The 18850-nt window shown below is 38.8% G+C and overlaps 2 protein-coding genes across 5 annotated transcripts in view; one reads left to right on the top strand and one right to left on the bottom strand.

Moving 5' to 3' along the window:
* The window catches only part of LOC6503113, a 107937-nt gene extending 100663 nt beyond the window's left edge, over positions 1 to 7274 (bottom strand). Inside the window, exons 1-2 of one of the 4 annotated variants that reach the window (XM_001963411.4) lie at positions 7104 to 7274; positions 4917 to 5205 (exon numbers count right to left, since the gene is read on the bottom strand). In XM_001963411.4, coding sequence (XP_001963447.2) covers positions 4917 to 5169 — 253 coding nt within the window. In that variant the 5' untranslated portion in view covers positions 5170 to 5205; positions 7104 to 7274. The remainder of the gene's footprint in view (positions 1 to 4916; positions 5206 to 7103) is intronic. The other 3 variants (XM_014905820.3, XM_044716882.1, XM_014905819.3) reach the window with 3 other exon arrangements.
* A 4979-nt stretch (positions 7275 to 12253) lies between these two features.
* On the top strand, positions 12254 to 17369 carry LOC6502998 (SET domain-containing protein SmydA-8). Its single transcript, XM_001963405.4, has 5 exons — positions 12254 to 12665; positions 14424 to 15454; positions 16485 to 16607; positions 16830 to 17023; positions 17083 to 17369. Exons 1-5 carry the CDS (start codon positions 12645 to 12647, stop codon positions 17298 to 17300), a joined length of 1587 nt encoding a protein of 528 aa, XP_001963441.1. The 5' UTR covers positions 12254 to 12644; the 3' UTR covers positions 17301 to 17369.
* The last annotated feature ends 1481 nt before the right edge of the window (positions 17370 to 18850 follow it).

Raw genomic sequence — 18850 nt, 5'->3', positions numbered from 1 at the left:
CTTTTTCTATAATATTCTATTCAAATATCTAGATACTTCTTAGAAATACATTAGTTTCTAATACATCTCATCAAGAAAGAGTTCAAATGTTATTTTATATGATTTGTATAATATAATTTAATACATTTTTGTAAATAAGAAATCCTATTTAGATAAGATATAAGATATCATTTATAAAATATTATGATGTCCAATAAGATAGCTAAAGGGTTTAGGATCCTCTTTAATTATATTTGAATTCTAATGGATATATTTCCATAATATTTTGTACATCCCCACTATACACCAATAATCCCCCAAATACCCTAGATTCTAGTACATCTCCTCCAGAAAGAGTTCAAATGTCAACTAATTCGAAGAACATACATCATTCGGAGAGCATCGAGGCCTCAAGAAGCTAAGGAGGAGAAAACTGTTGATTCGAAGTTGCTGTTTCGGGTTTAACAACTTTTTTACGAGATGGGCCTGGGCCGGAGCCGGAGCCGGGCCGCCCGCGACAACAGCGACTGCCAGACACATTCAAATGGCTGTCATCAATTACGCGTGAAATGCAGAAGAAAAAAGGGCCACTCGGCAAGAAGGGAATACAAACCAAAAAAAAAGAGGGATATATATGTAAGGTATATGTATGTTATGTCCCTGGGAAAGTGTCCACCATGCAGAACAGTTTACTCCACTCCACTCCAGGCCTGGTCCGGCTGGTCCGCAGCCTGTTGCCTTTCGTCGAACTAATTAGCGTGAATTATGGGAGTTTGATGAGTTGCCCGGGCTCTGGAGCTCTCCCTGGCCGCCCTGGCCGCCCTGGCCGCCCTGGCCGCCCCTGGCCGGGCCTAATGAATGGCCCGGAATGGTCGACAGTTTTGTTGACCATTTGTTGCATGCCACCAAGCAGCCTTAATGGTTTCCAAAACAGTAGGGGGAGTGGCAGAGGAGGAGGAGTTGGAGGAGTAGTCCCACTACTGTCATCCAACAGAATCAATGAAGGAATATATGTATACGCACCGGGAATGTTATCTGCCATAGTTACATTCATTTATTTCCTCACAAAAGACGACTTTGATTGATTGAGCCGCCCCGCCAGAGAAGCATATGGACGAGGATGTGGGCTATGGGATGGGTCGGAGGTCGGAGGTCGGAGGACGGGGGCCCAATCCTATCATGATTTCGACCCTTTGGCGGGGAACTTTACGATCCCACCTCCACCGTCCTACTCCCAGAACTCCCAGAGCACACTCCTCCAACTCGGCTCTGTCTGTCTTTCTCCTTTTTAACTTGACATTTATCGCTTCATACGCATTGCTCTCCATCTCTCTTACCCCCTCTCTTACTCTGACCCCGAATGACCTCGCTTCCTGTTTTTGGCAACTCGCTTTTATTTTTTATCTGTCTGGGGCTTTGTTTCTTATTTTTATTGGGCTGTGTCTTTACCAACTTAATTGGTAGTTATAGACGTTCCAGCTTCAAGCCCTGCCAGCTTAAGATGCCAGACTTCTTAAAGAGAGGCTTCTTGTCATTTAAGCAAGTGTTTCGTCACGAAATTTTATAAAATTCAGGAATCATGCAGGAATTATATATACAGTACACAGTTTAATGCATATAGGCCCCACTTATATAGTTATGGATGTTTTCCACTGCAATGTTTGTTAGTTTTAAGGTCTAGGCTACGACTTACTCAAAATCGCATTTTTCGTCACGAAACTGTATCATATCCCGAAACAAATAGCCTTATTTTTTTATTTCTAGATGGTTCCAGCTTTAAGCCCTGGTAGCTTAAAACGCTAGGTTTCTTAAAGCGGATTTTGCTTCTTAAGTGTGGTTGGCTTTCGTCACCAAACTTTATCAAATTGTATACAGAAGTCATGTATACAATACACAGTATACATGCTACAGGCTTTACTTATATAATTATGGATGTTATCAACTTTAAAGCTTGTTAGTTTTTAAGTCTCAACTGGGGTTTACTTTAAGTCAGATCTTTCGTCACGAAACTGTATCACATCCTGAAACAAATAGCCTTACTTTTGTAGTTCTAAATGCTTCCAGCTTCAAGTCTTGATACCTTAAGATGCCAGGCTTTTGTGGTTATACACAATTTCAATGTGAAACCTTGCTAGCTTTAGGCTTGGTGGAGTCTAAAGAGTCTATGGTGAGTGTTACTTAAGCGGTGTTTGTTAACATTTAAAAAAAAATACATGGCGTTCGTTACGAAACTTTATTTAACTTCTTAAAGAGATTTTATTAACACATATCCTCCTACCAGCTAGAATCCTTGGTAGTTTTAGATGGTAGTCTGTGGTTTAGAATAGTGGTTATATATAAAGGACCTTCCTTTTCACTCATTTTAAGCAAGAATATGACTTTCGTCACGAAAATGTTTCAAATTCCCTAAATAAATTGAAATGTTTCAATTGTTATAGTGATATAAGGTTTCAGTTTGTATCCTAGGTAGTTTTTAAGCCTTATACGATTGATACGATTATGTATCAATCACCTCTACGTACCTTACTTTTATCTCAATAAATCAGCATAAATCCGTACCAAACTTATTAACCTACGAGTCTAAGTTTGAGGGCTATTTAACTAGTTACTTGCTTTTAAAGTAAATCCACGACTTTCGTCACGAATCCTTAATAAGCTCCTTTAAGAAATCACCTTTCTTTTAAAGTATCTACCTATTTAGACTGCGAGTCTGTGTCACTGTCTGCCGAGCATATCCATCACCATACCCATCTCCGGATCCGTCTCAGTCTCCGTTGAAGTCTCTGTCTCCGTATCCATCTACGGTTATGGCTCTCTACGGCCGTGTTTATGGCAGCTTCCGTTCGCCAGCTTCCCAGTCTTTTCAGTCGGCTTTCAACAACTGTCTGTCTGTTTTTGTTTAATTGGTTAACAAGAATCTGGTCGCAGAGTAGTAGTCGTGGCTGGGGTGTCGGGTAGTCTCAGGAAATGAAATCAAATTTAATGCAAAATTAAGTAAACTTTTCGCCAATGGAACCTTCTGCGGTGGCTCCTTCTTCTGATTTGCTTGAAACCCTGCCAGTGTCTGGGTGCCTCTTGGTTACTTTGTTTTTCTTTTTTTTTTTTCTTTTCCAGGCTTGTCGCCGCAGCTGGTACGCAAAAATGCCAACTTTAGGAGCTGCACCATCGCATCCTGCCATGCCAGGCCAGGCCACCCACTGCCGCTTGCTCCTTTTGCTTATTTAATTTGGAAGGCGGCCGCATGTTCGTTGACTTTATTTGCTGTATGTAATAAAATTAAAGCCCTTTAGCTATTGTATTTTCCAAAAAAAAAAAAAAACACACACACACACACACAAGAGAGGCTGAAGAACAAATTGTATCTGTTGGGAAGGAAACATAACATACTATACACTGACAAAGGCCATGTGGTGGCCAACGAGCCATGAATGCAGACTCTTAGCCCGGGCTATGGCCATTAAGTTGGCCTTTTTACGACCATGCTCCTCTCGTCCCAGTAGTAGTAGTTATGTATGTCTGCTGCGTACGCACTGGGGATATAGTTTCTATATATGCATTTGAAGCCGCAGTCGCCGCATGTCGGGATTTCGCGTCCAATCCCACTCTGCATATCCTAAGCGTGTCTGCCAAGTTTCGGCCATCACTTAAGTTTCTTGGCTTTTGGTAATGAACTTCGTCTCGAGTTTCTGCGTTTAAAAAGTGGCCAGAATGAATCATACCCGCCAACAGCGTCCTATTTGTTTGATAATTTGCGAAATTAATTTCGAACTCATCGGGCTTAGGAGAGTCGAACGCAGAATCATCAAAATATAACATTTCCCCACAAAACTTTGCTTTTTTGCCAGAAATCGCCGCGTCAGTTGCCACTGGTCGGTTCTATTTCAAGTTTGTTTAAGCGTAAAAATAATATGGCTTTTAATTTGCACTGAATGGTGGGCCAGACAGCGCTCTATTTTTGTTCATAAATTTTTAGTTATTCGGGGTGTGTGCGGGTTTCGAGAGTAAATGTAATTATTTTCGGAAAGTAAACACTTTTTTGGAAATTTGTTTGTTGGAAAGAGTGCTCATCATCATACTCTGCTTGTCAAGGGGATCTGTTTATTAATTACAATATATACAGTAGATATTTAACAGCTTTCGCCACAAATTATAATAAATAATATTTTATTAATTATCAATAATGAAAAATATAATATATCTTGAAATAGAATACAAATTTGTTCAGAATTAGGGACTATGTTTATGGGTGTTATTTATTTTCTCTTCCTTTGATTAAGCACACTATAAGGTGTATTTCGTCACCTATGTATATACACAATAGATATCGTATGTTTTTCGATATAAATTATTTAAAATAGAGTATGACCTAAAAAGGAATACAAATGCATCAATCCATTATAAAAATCGAATCGATGTTTTGGGGTTTTGTTCAAGAGTCCTTTTGATTTTCTCTTCACTTCAGTAACTATAGTTTTTGTCACCTACTTGGATTGCCATCCCGTGTTACTAATGGATTTTTTTGTATTGAGAAGAGTATTTTGGAGCCACAAGCTTTTAATAATACTTTGCTAGTTAAGAAGAGGGATATTTATCCCACCCCTGCTTATTAATTAAAGAATATATAGATGTTTTAAGTATTTCGTCACGAATTATGAAGAAAATAAAATGTGTCTTTAAATAGAATATTTAGATAATCTATTCAGAATTGGCATTATTTATAAGAGTCCTGTTGATTTGTTCATCATTTAATTTAACACACTAGGGGGTGCATTTCGTCACCTACTTGGACAGTTATTTCCCTATTTGAATCCTTAGTTTTTAATTTTTTTTTAACACCTTTTTCTTAAACTGTAACCACTTAAAACTCTCACTTATATGTCTAAAATACCTTTAAATGAAATTATTAAAATTCTGTTATCCTTAGAAAGAACACTTACCCCCACAATGATCCTTGAAGTCGTCACAGCAGTCGCCGAGCTTCAGGCAGGCATGGTCGCAGTAGCAGGGCTTGTCGCTGAGGTCCTCGATGATGGCGTTGATGGGCGCCTTCTGGACGACGCAGGAGGAGTCGCGTCCGGTGCAGCAGAGCTGCGCCTCCCGACAGGAGCCGCCCGAGACGCGGGGCAGTGGCATGCAGCTGGCCAGGAAGAGCAGCACGGCCCAGAACGGCACTGGCATCGCCTTCGACATTTGTGTTTCGGTTAGTCCTTTATCGGGATTTTTGGCCTAAATGATTTAAGCGGGGTTCAGTCTATGTCACACACACACACACACACACACTCAGCCACACAGAGTCCTGCCACCTCGTCCTGCACACCCCCTTGTATTAGTATGCAAATGCAATTTATGCCCCAGAGCGGAAATTAAAACTAAAATTGAATTATGGCAATTGTGTGCCTGCTACTGCTCCTGCTCTTGCTCCAGCTCTTAGTCCTTCGATAAAGAGTCCTGGCAAATCGAAGCCAACAAAAGGCAAACAAAAGCCAAAAAACACAAAAAAAAAGGCAAACAAATGGCAAAAAAGGTGGCCAGAAGGGCCGTTCAACAAACGCACAAATATGAACTCTAAACACGGCAAACGAAATCAAAGTAGGTCGCTCGTGGGAGTCCTGTGAGTCCATGCCAAGGAGATGTGGGGGCGAGGAGGTGTAACCTGCTGCCTTATGACTGTAAATCAATGCCGTGGAATTTTTGGGCGGAAGGGCTACTCTGCTTAGCATAAAATATATCGAGGCATCGAGCCACAAAGCACTCGCGTCTCCGCCATCTTCCATCTACCAGCTACTCCCACTCCATGGGAGTGGCAGGACTCCTGCCATCCTTCGGCAGGACTGTGCCGTGTGTCCGGGATAATAAAACAAAGACTTCAATTTTCATAAATCGCTGCCAAAGCGAATCGCAGCAGACAGCGAGAATTTATATTAACAGCTGAGCTGAGCACACGGCAAGAAAAAATTCAAGGATAATTGCATTTTGGTTCCAAATTGAGTTTCGAGTTGGAAACTTCTCCTCTAAGAGGTGGAATTTGAAAACTTTTTAAAACAAAAAACAAAAAACTTAAAACTAAATTAAATTTCAAAATTGTTTTTGAGGGAAGTAACTTTTATTGGGACAGGATATGAGAATAGGAACAATATCACTTAGTAATACTTATTGGGGGGAAACTCCTTTTTGGAGTGTGTCCTTTGATGAGTCCTTCAATCCACTCTGCTCCGGTGATTTAAGCACAGGCACTGGCGCACTCACTCCGCAGGACTCGATTCCGATCGGAGTTTATGGCCAGAAGTCAGCAAAGTGAACTGCAATTAAAAGGACTTTAAGGTCATTTCTTTTTGAATCAAAAATAGCCCTTTGAAACTATTTCTGGCAGGACACTGTCACTGTCATTTGGCCGAGAATCCTTCGCAAAGGACAAAGCCAGGCTCGACACTCCATCCATCCATCCAGCCCAGAGTCCACTCACTCATTTACAAGACAGCCACTCCAGTTCACAACCATTCGAAATAAAAAAAAAAAAAGGACTCGCGGAAGGGATTCCTCCGCGCTTCCTTGTTCCTCGCCATTTTTGCATTGTTTTGGGTTTTGTTTTGGCGCAGGACTTTGATGAGTTGGCCTTGGACCAAGGCTGGGTAACTGGGTAACTGGAAACTGGGAACAGGACACTGCCACAGGACCAAAATAAATATTATGCGACGCTGCCTGTCTGCATGAGGGCAAATAAATTATTTCGTAAGCGTTGTCGGCAGCCCGCAGAAAATGAAAATAAAAACAAAACAAACTAAATTTTGCGGCAAATATTTGCCCAGGACCTGGCCCAGGCACATGTGAGTGTGTCGCTCAGGGTGTGTGTGTGTGTGTGACACCACGCGACATAAATGTCCTTTAATGATTTATAACTTTTTCACTCCTTTTTTTATATTCGCGCGCACAAGTGTTTCCAGTTTTCAAGCCGCTCTTTCAAGTCGTTTCACTTAACAAAAAAAAAATAAGAATCCTGCGAGTAGATGTGTGTGTGTGTGTGTGAGTGTGTCCTTTCCGTTTCAAAGTCCAATAAACCGCGCCGAAAGCGCACTGATCCTTGTCACGTAACGAAAATCCCCACACGTGTTGACACGCTGCCTTACGTTCTCTCTATTTTTACACTCGTACCGTTACTGTTACTGTTACTGTTACCGTTACCGTTGGTGTGTTACGTTTTCGCTCTCGCTGATTTCCCGTTATCACGACTACAACCTCAGTGCAAAAGGGAAAGAGAGATGCGCACGCTACGGATGCCGGTCGACGACTATTCCGTTTCGGAGGGCGCGTGGTGAGTTATAAAGGCTCTGGCGGCAGAGCCGTCGACGCCGGCAGAGAGCCTGTCGGCAGAGTCGGCCCCCCCCCGAATCGTGGCGCTTCGTCGCCGACTCGTGTCGCATGCGATGACGAGTTCGTGGCCTCGTGGCCACCGCACACATCGGACAAAAGCCGGTTGCGCCCCAACATCCATTTGGGGCCAGTTGGCACTTGCCACTTGCCGCCCGCCGCCCGCCGCCTTACCGCTTACCGCTCGCATCTATCTGCTAGCTGCTAGCTGCTTGCCACATGCCACCGAAATCAGTTGCATGCGTCCACGTCCACGTCCGCGTCCGCATCTCTGTGGTGGTGAGTTCTATTGGTTGGCGCTGCAGGCCGTTTCCGCCGCCATATGCTCCGAATGTCAGGCAACAGTCGAAAACACCATTTTATCGCAACTAATTCACACTTTCTTGAGCGATTACACAAGTGTCCTTATCCCTTCCGCCGATCTCTTCCTACTAACTTCCAAGCTGAGCTTTCAATTTCAAAGAGGGAGCAGCTGGAAGGCTGGAATGAGAGAGCGAGCGGGAGAATCTCTTCCCACGCATACTGTAAAAAATGCAATAAATTAATTATTTCAATAATTATTATATTATATTTTAAAATTAAATAATAAATAAAAAATTTAAATATATAATACAAATAAATTTATTACTCTTTTTGTACTATTTATGTATCTCCTTTTTAACAAAAATCTGAAAAACAAAAACCAAACTAAATGGCATCCTTAACAATCTTAATATATCAAAATCTTGGTTTTAATAATATCACAAATATATGAGCAAAAACTAAATAATATTTTTTCCAGTGTAAAGGAGCTAGAAAAGACAACAAAAAAGAACATTCAGCTCAGCGGTGATACCGTTATTCTTATACTCCAAGTGGGAGCATTACGAAAGAAGGGGGAGTAGACTTAGAAGAGAGAAAAGAGCAATTTTTCCAATGAATTGCAAGAAGAGCTTTATGGAATGCCGTTAGATCGCTTTCAAAACTCTTTTGGTGCCTACTTTTAGGGTGGCCCTTGGAGCTAAGAAAATGGCTGCGATCGTGCATTTCCGTTTTGTCGGAAGAGATTTAAAAAAAAAGTGATAATTACTCAACTAAAACTAGCGGTAATGAAGTTCAACAACATTCAGTGCTTAGCTGCTCTCCAAATGAAATAATTAGAGTCCTGAGGCCCTCTCAACGCATCGCCTCCCAGGCGAGTCAGCAGACGAATAAATCCAAATAAAGAGACCTGGAAACTCTGGCCAAATTTGGGAACATGTGTAATGGGCGGAGGCTGGTGGCAGGGGCGGGGGCGGGGGCGGGGTGTAGCATTCACCTGCGTCAATTACAGCCAACTTAACGTTGGACTTGGCACGCTCGTCCTTCCGTCGTCCTGCAGGCGGTGCGGTGTGTCGGTGTGTGTGCGTATGAATAACGGGCGAGTGGGCGGAAAATGCAGTTAACTGGGCCTGGGCCAGACAATGGATTCAAGTTGACATACTTGCATGGATTTGGAGGCACTGAATCGGGAGGTGGCAGTTCCTCCGGCTGAAGTGGAGTGACGTTTATGCTGACACCGAAAGTCATCAACAACAATATACAGTTTCAGCATAGGGTTACAGAGAGAAGAAGAGATTCTTGGAGAAAAGGGATTATTCTTTAAAATTCTTTATATTTTTTAAGAGTAAATTTCTAAATAAATTTTCTATTTATAATAATATAATATAATAATAATATTTCTAAGATTAAGAAAATATTTATTTTTCTCATTATTTTTGTGTGGCCTGGCAATCCTGCCTGGCAAAAACTGCCGTTATTCCTCTCTTAGTAGGAAGTAAAGCTCAAAGATTAAGTGTTGACTTAATACCAGATTTCATTAAAATACTAAAAAGTATTTTAAATTATAACCATTATTTTCTTATCCTTAACTTCCCTTTCATTTTTCCACGTGTAGCAACATCAGCTTGAATCCTCTCGCCTTGCTGACTGGCAAATATTTGCCGCATAGGCAAACTTGTGCCACTGCCCCTGGGCATCCGCCTCCACCAGGGGCAGGGCAGGGCAGGGGAGCTCCGCCAGCTAGCTCCTCCGTGGGCCGAAGGTTTCGCTTTGTTTGGGTGTCGCGCGAATTTGAAGCGCCTCCGGGGGCGATATAAGGGGCGTGATGTTGTAGGGTAGCGGGGGTTAGAGGGTACTGTATCCGGATGGGAGAAACGATTCGTCGTGTACTCTGTACGTATCGTTTCCGCTCCAGATCATAAACAAAGCGAGCGCGTGCGGGGTTATGTACATAAATACATGCAAATTTGATGTCACTCTCCCCGAGTGGGTGTTGGTGTGTGTGTGTGGGAAGCAAAGTCACCGATATAGTGCCCGAGGTGTTGCCACGCCCCCACATCTACGCTAGAGTTGCTCCACACACCCTTCTCCGCATCCTTCGTCAGGTATCACAATACCCGCGGCCATTTAACATTGCATACTTTTTGGCTGCAACTGGCACTTTTCTTGCCAAAATGTTTCTCTTTTCCATTTGCGTCCGGCACTCTTGGTCGTTTTTCGCAAATGGCAAGTTAATTTTAATTAAACTAAGCAAAAAAATAAAATAAAGGCAAAAGCAATTAGTCAAACAACCGGAAGCCAAACAGAAACACACACACTTTTCACACTTTAAATTTATGTAAACAAAAAAATCATTAACTTTTCGCTGACAAAACAGTTTTTTGTTTAAAAATACTCCTTTTTTTATGTTTTATGTACATTTAATTAAAGTATGGAAATGCAAACATAACTATTTTATTAACTGGCAATTACCAAAAATCAATTAATCACAAGTTAAATAGCTAGAGAGTATTAAATATTCGTAAATTCAAACAAGTATGGAAGGGAATAGTTGAGTATCTTGACTAAATGATACCCGGTACTCTTCTTTTACAAATTAAACTTTTTGCAACATTTTTATGCATACTTTTGGGTGCTCCAGAACAAGCCACTAAAAAGAATCTAGCAGAACTCCTCTAAAAATAGCCAGATTTGTCTGAGTTATGATTTCTGGATAAAAATGGACCTTTGGTGGGTATTATAGCAGTCTGTAGAATGTTACATATGCTCCATATACTCTTACATATTGAGTGTGTCGACTAAATAATACCCGGTACTCTTCTTCTGCAGAGTATATATCATTATAAAATTTTATTGCATATTTTTGGGTGCTCCAGAGTAAGCCACTGATACAATCTAAAAGAAAACCAGCGTCAGAAGCCCTATAACTTCTCTAAAAGTAGTCCGATTTGTCTGATTTTTAATTTCCAGATTCATTAATTAATACTATATGAATCTGTAGGATGTAACATACACACCCACGAATACAATATGCCCTTAATCATCCTATTTTCTCACTCGTCCCTCTGGCAATTGAAATAAAAACAATTAATATCAAAAGCAAATGGAAGCAGAATCAATTCCAATAAGATTTTCAACCCTGTGGCACATTTTCAAAACTAATTGAAATGCCCTCGCACATAAGGACTAAAATGTCCTGAAGATGAAAATGCACAGGCATCGGGTGTGGGGAAAATGGAATGACGGCTCTGAAGTCTATTTTTGTGAGACAAATAATGCAGAATATTTCCATATTTATTTTATTTTTTTGGGGAGAAAATTTGAAAAGTCTACTAAGTCGGCTTAACTTGCCGTTGACAGACTAAATTTTTTAGGCCAAAAGGCAATTTAATTTATTATTGGCCATTTTTCAAATGAAACTATCAAATGGTAGTCTGCCAGAAAAAAGAACACTTGCCATATGAATTGTTGTCCCTTTAAGCGGTTCAGGTGAAATATTTTAGCTTTTGTTTTGACTTTCAAATAAATTATTAATTGGCTTTCAGTCTGAGGACTTTTTGTCCTTAAAGAATATTTCATTTTCAAAATAGTAATTACAGTTTGCTGGAGGCTTTTCCAAAGACTTTGTTGGCTTGAATTCGAATTCTGCAAGTGATTGGTATATTATTACGTATTTTATAAAGAGACTTTGTCTTTATTAGTATTTAATAAGTGCTTAAAAGATGCCTTAATATTTTGCAAGTTTCAATTTACAATTTAAAAGCTAAATTATGGAAGATATTAAATTAGTAAAATCTTAAGAAGAACTCAATTTTTGTTATTTCAAAGAGCATATTGCTTTTCCACATTTTAAAAATCGCTTTTATTTGAAAGTTTTTTTATTAATGTTTAATAAAATATATTTATACCTCAATATTTAAAATAAATAATATTAAAAGCCTTATTATTTCAGAATGCTTAAAATAATGGACCAATCTTCGGTATAATATTAAAAAAGCTTTTAAAATGTAACCTTTGTGTACCTTATTGTTTAATAAAAAATATAATTTAATAATTAATTTAAGAAATTTTTTCTTGTAGAATGATGGAAAAAATAGAACAATCGTAAGATTTCTTCAAGATTTTAATCCTAAGAAAAATCAATTCTTGAAAAATGTATTTGAGAATATTGGCCTTAAACTCAAACATGATTTAATAAAACTTACTGCCTCTTTCCATATTTAATTTCATTTAATTCCCCCTTTCAAGTCTCATAGTCTAAAAAATAAAACTCAAAACCAAAAATCACCTTCTTCCTTTAATAGTTTTGAGATTTCGATCGCCTCATCTTGACAGTGGCATTGAAGTGCCTTTAGACGTTTAATCAAAAGCGGCCAAAATGCCTTCAATATCATAAATTTTTTTAAAAATATCAACCAATATGTTCAAAAGTCTGTGTCTAGACGAGGAGCTCTCAATGAGTATGTGTGTGTGTGTGTGCTTTTTGGCCGGGTCCGTTGAATTTGAATGTGTGCCAAGAGTCTCCGTCTCCGTCTCCGTGTCCGTGTCCGTGTCCGTGTCCGTCTCCGGCGGTTTTTGTTCGAAATTTTTCAACGTTGAACGTTCGACGACAACTCGACAGTTGCAATTTGTGCGTCGTGTGGTTCGAACAGCGCGTGGCCAGAATTCATTGGCTTTGTTTTCCGATTTTTGTCGCATTTTTCTCGGATTTTTCATTTTCCATTTTCCTCGGTTTTCCCCCTTGTTCCCCTTGACTGGCACAATTTGATTCGCGCGGCGCCATTTACAAGCGTAATTAATTGACAAGTTGTTAAACATGTCTATTAAATACCGACCATACCTTTAAATAACTCTTCTCTCGGCCGTCGCCGTCCACTGCCGCGTTAAAATTATCAATTAAAATCAATTAACGTTGCACCAGCAACCAAATAAATGAAATAAAATCAAATTTAAATTTAAATACCAAATACAAATAAAATAAAAATCTGCCGGGAGTCGGGATGCCGGGGAGAAAAAAAAATGTAAACACCGCAGGTAGTGCGCCAGTTTGGCTGCATAATTAAAAATTAATTTACCACACAGAGTACGGGAGAGACACTTTAAAAAATTATTAAAAATACTATTTAAAAGTTTAATAAATTTTACAAATTAAAAAATATATATTTAGACTCTAAAATACAAGTTGTAGTAAAATTCCAAACACAAAGTTCTTTAGTTCTATTTTAGTTCTTACACAAAAACTGCAAAAAAAAATGGGAAAAAAAATACTTGAATTCCGGAATCGAACCACTGTGCATTCGATGGGCGGTGGCTCGTGGCCCGGTGGTTGGGCGACTGGGTGGTTGGGCGGTTCTCTGCCGCATTGTTGTGTTTTGTTTTATTTATAACGGAGCGGGACGCTCGATGTGTGTGCGGAGCGATATTCAAAAGCGTCGCCGCCTATAAATAAATCGGATATGAATGAATCCGATATGCAGGCGTCGAAAGACAGCGCAGCGCTAGCGGTGCCCATGAATCATTATCCGATCGCTCCGAAAATGATATATGTGTCCGTTTCAACCGCAACAATTTTACGAAAATTGCTAAGTATTTATGCATAAATTAGAGATAATTTATTAGAGGGTTTATTAGCCAGCAAGTGTTTGGAGATTACTAAGAAAACAATATATACAGAATGTACGTATTTTTTTAAGTTTAACAACGTCCCAAAAATACCTTTTTTGAATATAATATTCAACTTTTTGAATAAAAGTTAAGATTCCTTGAACCAATAAATTAGTATTTTGACCTTTATTTGTTCATAGTTTATTTTTTATATAAAAAACTGTATGAAAACTTATGAAAACAATAGTTCTTATATATTATAGACATTTTTTCCAAGGAATTTTTGAAATTCAATCGTTTTCCGAACTAAAAACTATAACAATTCCATTTAAAAGACTTTCTATGAAAGCCTAAAAGTATGCCAATGGAAAGTGTTAAAAAAAAAAGTTTGTTAAAGAATTTGCTATTTAATAACAGTAATAAAAGTTAAAAGTATATTTAAAATGTATAATTTATATAAATAAAATATGTAAACTATATAAATAGAATAATTAAAGCCAAAACACTTTCAAAAGTAGCCACAAAACACCCTTTCTTTACAAACTTTCTTTACTTTGTAGTATTTTTTTCTTAAAAATAATTAAAACTAAATATTTGATTATAAATTTCATAAATAGAATAAAGTAATTAAAAGAGATATTCAGATCAAATGCATTATTCAAAGTTGGAAATCTGCCAAGAAAAAACTAAAATCAAAACAAATCAAAAGTCACCAAAGAATGAAAACATTTTGAAATCTAAAATTAGATAATAAAGTGATATAGATATGGGAAATTTATTAAATTAAAAATAATATTATTATAACACATAATAAATTTAATTATGAATATTTGTAGTTTATTTTTTATTTGTGTTAAATAATTTTAAATGAATTTAAAGTGTGATTCGAAATTCCATTAATCCGGCGGCTGCCTGATCGACAGATTTGTAGATGCCGGGGGCGTTGGGCTTGTACGTTGTTGTGGGCGTGGCACGGGGCACCTGTTGCGGTGGCCTGAGTGGCATTTAATGGCCACTCTGGCGACAACGGGTGTGAGGATGTGTCGCCCCTCGGAGGAGGCCGGTGATTAATGACCAAATGCCCCCAAGGGACAGCAAGCAATTAGAATACAATTAGCAGGAGGAGCAGTGCCCACTAATGAGAATCTCTTGTCTGTCCCCCGAATCTTCTCCAGAATCACCATCACAAGAACAAAAAGCACCAGAAGTCGCACCACAAAGAGCGGAATCCCGAAAAGGAACAGGAGGAGGATGAACAGGAGCAGGACCAGGAACAGGAGTCACCTTTCCGCATCGAACATTCGGATATTTATGGAAGATACTTGGTGGCCAGTCGGCAGCTGGAGGCGGGAGAGCTCCTCATCACCGAGGAGCCACTGGCCATAGGGCCCTGTGTTAGCGGAGATCCTGTGTGCCTGGGCTGCTACCAGCCCGTGTCCTTAGATTCCACTCAGTACCGATGTCCTGGCTGCCAGTGGCCATTGTGCCGCGACAGCTGTCCGGGAATCCATCAGCCGCATGGCCACACTTCAGAGGAGTGCCAACTGTACGGCGAGAGGAGAGCGGTGGCCGCCGGACTGCTCACGGATCGCACCGGTCCGGCGGAAGTGCGTGATCTCTACGAGCTGGTCATGATCGTTCGCATCCTTCTGCTCCGCCAGCGTGATCCGGAGCAGTTTGCGGCCATCGAACGGATGGAATCGCACACCGAGGAGCGTCGCAAGAACCAGGTCCTGTGGCAGCACTACGAACAGAAGGTGGTGCAGCGTCTGAGGGAGGTGTGGCAGCTGGAGGACCTCCAGCCGGAGCAGATCCATCAGGTGTGCGGGATATTGGATGTTAACTGCTTCGAAATTGGACAGAATGGGGCCAAGGCGCGGACGTTATATCCGAGCGCCTTCCTGCTCGCGCACGACTGCTCCCCGAATACGGCGCACACCGATCACCCGGAGTCCTACGCCATCATTTTGAGGACATCGCGGCGCGTGCGCGAGCGGGAAGCCCTCACGCTCAGCTATGCGTACACGCTCCAGGGCACCCTCAAGCGGCGCTCCTTCATGCACGAGGGCAAGCTCTTCTGGTGCGTCTGCCAGCGCTGCTCCGATCCCCGGGAGCTCGGCTCCGACTGCAGTGCCCTTGTTTGCCCTGTTTGCCGCCAGGGGTCGCTGCGCGCCCAGGAGCCACTCAATCAGGAAGGCAGTTGGGGGTGAGTTCCAAGAGAGTTCGACTCCGAACTTTTTTTTTTCAATTATTATTTTTCAAATTTCAAATTTTTGAAACTAAAATTGGTTTTTCCGCTCTTGTGCCCATTTTGTCCGTCTGTCCGTTAATAGTTTTCTTATTTATTTCTAAAATAAAGGCAAATATTCTACTAGAAAGTATACAAATTTAAAAAAGTTAAAAAAAATCATGCTTTTTTGTCAGTTTGTTAATTTTGTTCTCATTTATTGCTTTTTAACTTCCCTATATCCCAAAAAATCAAGAAAATCCTATTAAATCATAAATATTTGAACTAATATGAACTAGTTTTATCCCAAAAAAGCATGAAATTTTGTATTTTAACAAAAAAAGCATGCTTTTCTGCTTATTGGTCACTATATTAACATCACTATCTCCCAATAAATTAATTAAAGCATACATATTTTAAGTAATATGTACTAGATTCATCATAAAAAGCATGACATTTGGTATTATTACATCACTATAACATCACTATATCCCAATAAATTAAGTACCAAGAACCAAATCAAGTATTTTAAGTAATATATACTAGATTTTTCTCAAAAAGCATGACATTTGGTATTATTACAAAAAAAGGATGCTTTTTCGCTTATTTGTCCGTCTGTCCGTTTAATTTTGATTCGATTTTTATTTTGTAATATAAAATAATGTAAGAAAATCGTATATATTTAGGTTATTAAGTAGAAATTATAAAATATTATCTAATACTAAAAATATACTTAAAATATATAGTAAATACAATAATTAAGTTGTCCGTAGGCTTGTCCTTCGCTTCTAGAAATGTTTTTTTTTTTAATATGCCAAAACATAAGTCAAAATAGAAACTCTAAAAAAAAAGCATATTTTAAGCACTTTAACATTAAAATCCATCAAAAAACTAAGCTTGTCCGCCACTTTGTCCGTTAAGTGCCTTTCGAACTAGTTCTTTAGACATATTTGAATAATAATTTTAATACCATAAAACTCATCTCATAAACCTTTAATTTCCATTACAGCTGCGATAAATGTGATCACAAAATGCTGGCCAAGGACCTAGAAAGTCGTCTAGATCGGATCAACAATGATCTGGAGGCCATAGACGTTCATGATATACCAGGCCTGGAAAACTTTTTAGTACGGTGGGTATTACTAAGAAATCAAAGGAGATTTTATAAAAAAAAACTTCACAAATCACTGTGGCTCTACCTTTTCTCAAGCTTTTAATAATTTCATTTTCAACAGCCTAACCAAAAGTCCAAAAAGGGTGACTATAAGCCTTAAGTTTAGGCCATTTTTATGGGAATTAGTCTCCCTTATAGATGAAATAAATACTTATATCTGATCTATTTGATTGTATTTAGTTATCGAGAGGTCCTGCGTCCGAATCACTACCTCCTGTTGTCGGCCAAGTACTCGTTGTGTCAGATATACGGCCGGATAGAAGGGTACTTGTTGCCGCAGATGTCGCCGGAGGATATAGCCCGGAAGGAGAGATATTGCCGTGAGTTCCTGGAAATTATTGATCTCCTAGAGCCAGGACTTACAAGATTAAGAGGTGAGTCTTTAAATAAATCATAATTTTTATTTGAAATTAATTATACTTCTTCGTGTCAGGACTCATTATGTATGAACTGCATGCTCCTGTGATGGTCTTGGCCCAAATGGCCCTCCAGACTGGGAAGATCTCGCGGCAGGAGTTCCAGCGCCGCCTCAAGGAAGTCGTCAGGCTTCTGCAGAACAGCAGGGATATCCTTTGCCTGGAACCAGAAGGATCCAACGAACATGAAATGGGAAAAGCAGCCGCCGATGCTCTCAGCAAAATGGGTTGCTAAATTATATATTTTTTTTATTAAAAGTTTGACTGAAAAATAATAAAAAAAAAAACTTTTTTTTAATAGTAATTAATACAATTGTGTTTAACTTTAAGTTTATTAATTAACTTATTAAAGCTGAAGCATGAAATTAAAGCAATTTAGTGTGTTTTGGAGAATCCCCAGAACAACTGTCTCGTCATTATTGATTCGAAAACTTAGACTTTATTTGAAAGTTATTCTTCAATTTCTTGCCAAGATTTGTTGTAATTTTTTGTCATTTTTATTTCTGTTTTGAGTTTCTCTCATTTATTGTTGAGGAATGTCAATAAAAGGAAAAAGTCAAAGTGCTCCTTCGACAACTCAACAGTTTCTGAGTCCGGCTCCGCCTAATTGTGTGCCCGGAAAAGTCCGTACTCCGGAATCCATTTATCCACTGGGCTGAGACTCTCTCCGCCATCCATTTTGGAAAAGTTTCTCCAACCCGATGTTAATTAATGAACATTTTGGCATTTTTCTTCTCGATTCAATAAAGGTTCTTGTCGTCATGGCAGCCAAAAAAAAAATTATGAACATTTTAAAACTCATCTTCCTTGTTGTCCTGTGGAAGGATTAAAGTAAGGCCTGCCTAAGATGGCTTTCGGAAGAGCAAAAACACTATTATGAATGCATTGAATTTTTATAATCATGCCCACATTGTGTGGCCACATGCAGATAAAGTATATTATACATCAACACACACATACACACACACAATAGATACAAAGATAGAGATACTAAGATACAACTGCACTTTTCGCTGCCGCATGTTGCAGGTATGACGACAGAAGGGGCTGCGACACGCCCCACATATCATCAGGATATGTGTGTGTAAGGATGTGCCGTCGTATATAGCCAAGTGTATGGCATCAGCAAGGACATAAATGAAACAAAAACATATGGCTAAAATAAACAAAACAACGAAGATTTGATGTACTTTTTGAGGAGTTAGGAGGTTTTTTTTATAAAAATAAATATAATAGTTATAAGAATTACAAAGAAGAAACTTTAAGACAATTTATAAAGGCATTTTTTTATTTTTTGTTAGTAAAAAATATATTTTTTAACATTTTTATATAATTTTTAAGAATTTTAAAGTACTTTTTCAAAAAGATTAAAGTTTTCGCTTGAATGCTTTAGAATTCTGTTTGAAATTAATACTTTTTAAAATAAATATTTAAAAAATGTTAAATCAAAAATTTTGTATTTTCAATAATAATTAAAAGTTTGAAGCTATGTATATTTTTATATAAATTTAAGTTAAACAATTTTTTAATCATATTACGTTTCTACTGCTATTTGTTCTTTAATTTTCTTTATTTTATGTTTAAAAAGTCTCAAAAAAACTTGTAACCCTCAAAATGTATATAAAAAATTAACAATTTAATTACTAATTTAAGTTTTAATTAAAACTGAATTTAGAAAAAGTGCAGATACCCCATTTTTTAGGGCGAAACTAAGAAAAAGCGTCTAGAACTAAAAGCGTACGATAAATATAAATTGCATTGTGCAATAATCTTCAAAGTGCAACA

This window comes from Drosophila ananassae, chromosome XL (genome assembly GCF_017639315.1).
Source record: "Drosophila ananassae strain 14024-0371.13 chromosome XL, ASM1763931v2, whole genome shotgun sequence".
Taxonomy (NCBI): Eukaryota; Metazoa; Arthropoda; class Insecta; order Diptera; family Drosophilidae; genus Drosophila; species Drosophila ananassae.
This window is presented reverse-complemented; position numbering and strand designations above follow the sequence as displayed.

Coding starts and splice junctions, on each gene's coding strand:
- LOC6502998 (XM_001963405.4), top strand. CDS start 12,645: ATGCCGGGGAGAAAAAAAAAT. Junction 12,666..14,423: donor TGCCGGGGAGAAAAAAAAAT/GTAAACACCGCA, acceptor AATCTTCTCCAG/AATCACCATCACAAGAACAA. Junction 17,024..17,082: donor AGGACTTACAAGATTAAGAG/GTGAGTCTTTAA, acceptor TCTTCGTGTCAG/GACTCATTATGTATGAACTG.